Source organism: Cebus imitator, unplaced genomic scaffold, assembly GCF_001604975.1.
Source record: "Cebus imitator isolate Cc_AM_T3 unplaced genomic scaffold, Cebus_imitator-1.0 Scaffold95, whole genome shotgun sequence".
Classification (NCBI taxonomy): Eukaryota; Metazoa; Chordata; class Mammalia; order Primates; family Cebidae; genus Cebus; species Cebus imitator.
The window spans coordinates 5,461,041-5,467,976 of record NW_016107410.1 but is presented as its reverse complement, the minus strand read 5'-3'; the positions used below and the strand labels follow the sequence as shown (position 1 = coordinate 5,467,976).

Genomic DNA, 6,936 nt, shown 5'->3' with positions numbered 1-6,936 from the left:
GCCCGGAGATCCCAATAAAGTCGGTACCGGCCACCACGCGTCCTGCCTCATGTCTACTGGGGGCCTGCCTCCGTGGGTTGGGGTCCCACAACCAGGGGTCGCACATAAAGTACACCTTCGTTATCTGTGTTACAGCTGAGAAATCCAGGGCCTGGCACAGGAAGTGTTCCATAAATATTGAGTAACTAACTGGATTAGCACATCTCAGGTGCCAGGCTGAACCTGACCATTCTCAGCCTGTGCTTTCTCTTAAAACGAATTGAACTGTGTCCACTCATGGCCCCAGAGGTTGTTTCCCAGAAGTGAGTGTGAATTTTTGTTTCCACAAGAGAAACAGCAAAAGTGCTTATGAAACTGTAGGCTCCGGTAGGCAGCAATCTCCATGGATGATCTCTGCATATGCAAATCCACTGAGCAACAAGCTCACCTTTGAAGAGCCGAAACCAAAACCTACCTGATTCACACACTTCTAGCAGTCTACCCAGCAGAAATAAAAACATACATCCACACACAAATTGCATGTGAATGTTCACACCACCACCACATTAGTCAAAACTTAGAAATAACCCCAAAGCCCATTGATTGGTGAATGGATAAACAAACTGTGTTATTAATATATCCATACATGGACTACTACTCAGCAATAAAATCAGTTCTGACACATTTAACAACATAGGTGAACCCCCAAAACATACTGCTAAGTGAAAGAAGCCAGAAATCTCCAGAAAAGAATAATCTAAAAAGGCAGGAAACAAATCAGTGGTTTCCTAGGGCTAGGGTAGCAGCAAGGACTGACTGCTAACAAGGACAAGCGCGTTTTTTGGGGTGATGAAAATGCCGCAAGCTAGAGTGTGGTGGTAGTTGTGTAACACTACCAATTTGCTAAAAACAAAACAAAACAAAAAAAACACTGAATTGTATCTCTAGATGCAGTGAACACTTGGTTTGTTTCTGGGCTCCTGCAGCAACAAATAGCGAAGGCTTTGAGGGCACCCACATGGGCCAGGCATTGTTCTTAGTGCTAAACATTATCAACTACTCTTTCCTTCACCAGCCTGATGGGTAGGTTCCATTATCCCTATTTCTCCGAAGAGGAAAGACAACAGAGATGTTAGGTAACTAGCCCAAGGTCAGAAACACAGTGGCAAGCAGAGCCAAGATGTGAACACAGGCAGTCAGCTGCTCGGGTTCAGTGCTAAATCATTACCTGCCCTGTCTCTTTGGATACAGAAAGTGACTGGTAAAGAAGAGCTATTGATTTCTCAAGAGTAAACATTCCTCAAGCTAGTACCAATCTTCTCTTTTCACTTTCTTCCTAATTCCTTGCAATCTGTCACCTCCATCATTGCTCCCACTTTTGGACCATCCAGATTCGCAACAGGCTTATCCTTGCATCCAGAACACTCCACAGTGAGCTTATTTTAGGCTCTGATGAACAGACATCCTGGGACCTTCAGCTGATTCCACAGCCATCCTTGGAGTTAACTCTATTTTTCACCTTCCATCTCTTCAGAATGCTTCTCACATGAATTACACAGCTCTTTATAAATTAACATGACTGTGACCATCCTACATATTTCCAGTGTCTTTACAGAAAATAGAAAATAGGATTCAAGAGCATATGTATGGTTTTTATAAATCAATCTGAAATTGCCATTCCTTCAAAAGAGCCCTGCTATACTCTCTGACCTGAGGCTAATCCAGACTTTCCCAACATATGCATAACAAAAACCTTAATGAGCCCAGCAGCATTCAGGATAGGGAACAACAGTGCTTGATCTTAGATTACAAAGAACTTCCCCCTGCTGGAGACAGCATCTCTTTTAGAGAGCTGATTTAAAAGAGCATGCACTCTGAATCAACATTTTTAGTACAGTAAAGGGAGTGGGGACATTAACAGGAAAGAGCAAGTGGTTTTCCTAGATCCAGGAGTGTTTCTCATTGGTTGCCTGCACCCAAGGAGGGTTGGGTATGAGGTGAGTTTCCTGCTGGTGACTGCTCAACTGTACACTGAAGCCCAGGGTGCCCTCAATTACTGTCACTTGGGTCCTTCTGGTGGCCACTGGCTGAGTGTGATGGACAACCTGAAAGTTTTCTGGGGTAAAAGCTTCTGTGTTCTCCTTGCAGGTCACCTGGATAACTCTGAAGGCAGTTATCAGCCTAATTAGGGCTGCAATGCTCCTACCATTCAAGGTATAGGAAGTACCTCCTCGGAGCTCAGACTTTCCTGTTCATACCAGGAATACCTCTCCAACCTCGCTGCTCTTTGACGATATTTGTCTAGTTGCAAAAAATAACGGATATTCCAACCTATAAAATACTGGGGCCTGCATCTAAAAGAAGTAGAAAACCCAATCTGTGAACCAATGGGGTCTTGGCTTCCCATCTTCCTTCTGGCATCAGGGGAACATTCTGGGTTCAACAGAATCTCTGCGATAAACTCAAAATAGGCTCCCTTTAATGCTCATTTAGGAGCATTTGGACAATGTTTAATAAGAAATGCCCAAACACAAGGTTCCTGGAGTGATTTTTCTAAGCACCAATTTGATAGTTCCACTGCCCCTTTGCCTGTGACAAAGCCTTTCTTTAGCTTCCTATTATCCTAGAATCAAACTGGAATTCTTCAGCTAAGCCTCAGCATCTTTTCACATTCTGCAGTCTCCTCTAGCCTGGTCTCTTACCTCATCCCTCTCCTTCAGTCAAGTGTCTATAATTCCCCAGGACAATTTTTTTTTTTTTTTCTCCAGGCCTTTACATCTGGACTTGTCCAGCCTTCCATCTGTGCTACCAGTTTGCCTTCAGGACTCACCTCCTGCAAGATGCCTTCGGATACACTCTAGCATTTCTCCCCATTCCTCCCTTTGCAGGCTGCGCTATGTGATCCCAAAGCATCCCGTTACTTCACTATTACTAAGCTGAACCTACAGCAATGGCACTGCCTGTGGGCTTGGCTGCCTTCCCCATGAAACTTGTAGCTACTTGAGAGCAGGGATGGGGACTTGGAGATCTCCTCCACCCCAACTGACCACACAGTCCGTGGCATGCTCCAGCTAACAAATATTCAGAGTAGAGGAATGAATCAACAACAGCAGGCAAAAAAAAAAAAACAACAACAACAACAACAAAAAAAAAACACCTCTGGATTTCTGTGAAGTGCAGATCTCTGCAGAAAAGCCTACATGGTGGAGGTTACGGGGAGGTTATTACTATGCTTTCCAGCAGACAATTTTAGTAACATGCTTTCCAAATCATAAGGCCCATGATGAGCTTCCTGGTTCCTGACACACAGGAATAAAAAGCACACTCATCATTCATTCATTCATTCATTCATTCACTGTTTCTGTCACCTGAAAGTTACTGTGCACTGACCATGTAAATAGCAGGGTACTAGGGATACAGAGGTAAAGCCAGGTGGAGCCTCTGCATTATGGAGCATTTAGCTAGGACTATTTGGGGAACATGACCTTCCTGTTTGAAAGGAAACCCAGCAAGAGTTACAGAGGACCTGATAACATTTAAAGACTGGCTGGAATTCCTGAGCCTCAGGGGAGAAATAAAAGCCTTCAAATAAGCCTGATCAAGAATTATTTATGCCTAGTGGTTGAGCAACTATTTTCCCTAAGAGGAAGTGGAGACAGGCAAAGAGGGTTTCAACAGCAGTTGTTAGGGATCTTAGTATGATCTCAAGATAGCCACTAAGATGGCGGCAAGAGCTGTGATGTCTTAAGACCCACAATTGAAGGAGGCCTTGTAGCTCCTCCCTGCAGCTGCAGGAAGGGTAAGCAGCCCTTGAAGATGCAAGAAGATGGGAAGCAAAGCTCTGGACACCTTCCATCTCCTGATGTCCTGGTAAGTACTGTTGGTGCACACTTGGCCTCGCATCAAACCAGTATTGAATTTGATTCCACAACCAGTGAGTCTGACAACTGTGAGTCTTGGTTTCCACTATCTAAATAATGGGGTTATTACTACCAGCTCCAGGAATTACTGTGAGAATTAAATGAGATGATATTTTATGATGTGTTTGGCACACACTGGCACAAAATCTGTATGGATGTGGTTGGTAGAGTTGTGATGATACTGCCATTCCGGTGTCATATAAAGGCCTAATAAGATAAAGATTGAAATGGTTTCTCATGAAACCAAGTAATTATATTACAAAGTAGTATATTACAATACAATATAGCATAATATATAAATAATCAACAGTACCAGTTTGCATTTATTGAGCACTTAGGCTCTGCTCTAAGCACTCTGTATGTCTTAGCTCATTCAATCCTCACATCAGCCCTATGAAGTAGGTCCCATCAGCATCGTCCTTGTTTTACAGATAAGGAAACTAAGGAATAGAGAGGCCAAGTAACATGACGAAGTCATGCAACTAGAAACACATGGTGCCAGGAGTAAACCCCACATGGCCTGGCTGTAGCGCATGTCCTCTTGCTGCTGACAAATCTCAGTGTATCAGACACACCACACCCTGAAGTACATGACCATGGCTCCCAGCTCCAACGGCAGCACCCAGGACTGTCGGCTGCTCGCCAGAGTTTCAGTCTCCTCAAACCACCAAGTCTTCCTTTGAAGTCCACCTTGGGCCTAATTAGATTTTCAACACAGCATTTCTATTTTCAGCTTGCACCATCCTCATCCCCTATTGTGTAAAGATCCTTTGATTGCCTTAAAAAAAAAAAAGCTTTACCCTTTAAGAAGAGCACCTTATTTCTGGAATCTAGTCAAAGAGTTCATATTCTCCTACCCATAGGGGTTCTGAGTCTGTCTATTTCTAGCTCTAAGTTGCTTTTGAAGTCCAAGGAATGAAAACGTTATAAAATGACAGCAACAGGCTCCTGGCCTTTACTTCCAGGAGCACATGCTGCAGTTTCCAGACCTTGTTGGGGAAGGTGGGACTCTCAGCACCTCCTTAGCTTTGTCCTGCTTTTTATTTGTTTTATATACTTATTACAAGGTTTCATTTGACAAAGGGTCTTGCTTTTAGAAGATGTCTGAAAACCTCTAAAAAGTCCTAACATTTAGAATTGCTGAACATGTATTATTAAAAGAATGGTTAGAAACAGCTGCTTATTCTTGCCTTTCTTAAGGTGAGAAATGAAGATGAGGCAGGAACAGAAAGCTGTCTGTCTCTCTCCCCTCCCAAGTCTTCCTGATGAGCCTCAGAACCCAGTCAGGGCACGACAGTCAGGGGCATCTTCACAGTAACCATCTCATCTTTCCTGTTATAAGTTTCCATTTCACCTTCTACTGTCATCAGGAACATGACTACTCCAAGGGAATACTGGTTCTCTTGGGTGATCATGACAGTGTTACTATTATCCAGATTATCTAGAATTATCTATATTATAATCCCAGATTATCTAGAATCTGGGATTCTAGAGAATTATCTATATTATCTAGAATTATCTATATTATAATCCCAGATTATCTAGAATCTGAGATTCTAGAGAATCCCAGAACAGGAAAATAGCCACAGAAAAACAGTGAGTGCTTAACTGTTCTTGAGAGCCCAATGGGGTAACAGGAAGCAGTACACAGCAAAGACAAACTGACTTCTAATGAGGCTTACCTGTTTTTCAATGAAAGCATTGATTCTCTGTAGCATCCCCTCGCATGTAAATTCATATGGCATGTATGGCTCAATCTGTGGAAACAGAACATGATACCATGAAGGAGAAGGACAGAGAGCATGTACTGCCTGCCCAGTCCTCCACCGACTCACTCAATACACGGTGCTAACACCAGGAGGTGGCCTCATGATTGCTGACTATGGACTTGCAAGTCATGATCTTACTGTGATCCTTACTAGTTATGGGTCTCTAAGGAAACTACTTGCCATCTCTAAGTCTTGGGTTCCTCACATATAAAGGGGTAATAAGAAAAACTTGTGTTTCTTAAGCTGTGAAGATTATCTGGGAGAAAAAAGGTGCTTAGTGTACTGTCTAGCACATAGTGGGCATTCAAAAAAGGTGGCAGTTATCACTTGCTAGCAGGTAAGTTCCACAGGGCAGAGTCCATGCTGTTGGGTCATCTTTGCATTCTAGTGCTGGGCATAGGGTGGCACATGTAGGAACTTGGTGAACATCAGTTGAATGAATGCCTGGTCACTGCTCTAAAGCACACAATGCACACAACGAGCAGTTTAAGGATCCATAACAGTGACCAAAGCATTGGTCTGCATTAGTAGGGGAGATCAGCATGTACCCAAAGAATTCAGGGTGCAAAAATAAAGAGTGTCACAAGGAGTTCAGCTAGGAGGTTGTGGGAGGCTAAAGAGTCAAAGTAGAATTCTACTCATGCTGGGCTTTTAAGGCAGGCTGTGAGTCTAGCAAGCCCAAACTGGGGAGGGCCAAGATGCTGAACACATCCTTGGTGGAGCAAGTAGTGTGCTATCTAACATGAAAGGACAGCAGGTAACTGCAGTTCAGTGTTACAGAAGCTGGTGAGATAAGGTGGAAAATTCACTGAATTTCCAAAAAAGGCTTGAGGTTTCTGTATCAAAGAGCCTAGATTTTATTTGAGAGGAGTAGGGAACTCCAGAGGATGCTTCTTTAGGGTAGAGGAGGCAATCTTATGAATACTGTGACACCTTAGAGAAGGGGAAGAAATGTGGGTTTCATCTCTGTTGCATAGTGTCTGCCTACATTATGAGGCCTGTGTTTTCAGGGGCATTACCAATCTAAAATGGAAATTTCATTTGGGAGAAAATCACCAGCAATATAGTCTATTATTGCTTCAGAGAGCCCAACAGCTCCTCTCAGCAATAGGGTAGACGGGGGGCACCTTCACCAGCTACTTCCTAAGTCTTTGCTTAAGTCTACAGGATGGAGAACTAGGCAAAACAGAAGCTTGCTGAAAATGGGACAATGAACAGAAATAACACTCCTTAGTGGCAGCCAAGCAGTTGGTCTCAGGGCATCTTCT

At 43.4% G+C, this 6,936-nt stretch overlaps 1 protein-coding gene across 7 annotated transcripts in view; it reads right to left on the bottom strand.

Annotated features, from left to right (window-relative positions):
* MGAT5 (alpha-1,6-mannosylglycoprotein 6-beta-N-acetylglucosaminyltransferase) overlaps window positions 1-6,936 on the bottom strand; it is a 331,838-nt gene that overhangs the window by 27,490 nt on the left and 297,412 nt on the right. For all 7 annotated transcript variants that reach the window (XM_017536083.2, XM_017536081.2, XM_037741149.1 and 4 more), the window contains one exon: window positions 5,582-5,656. In XM_017536083.2, coding sequence (XP_017391572.1) covers window positions 5,582-5,656 — 75 coding nt within the window. The remainder of the gene's footprint in view (window positions 1-5,581; window positions 5,657-6,936) is intronic.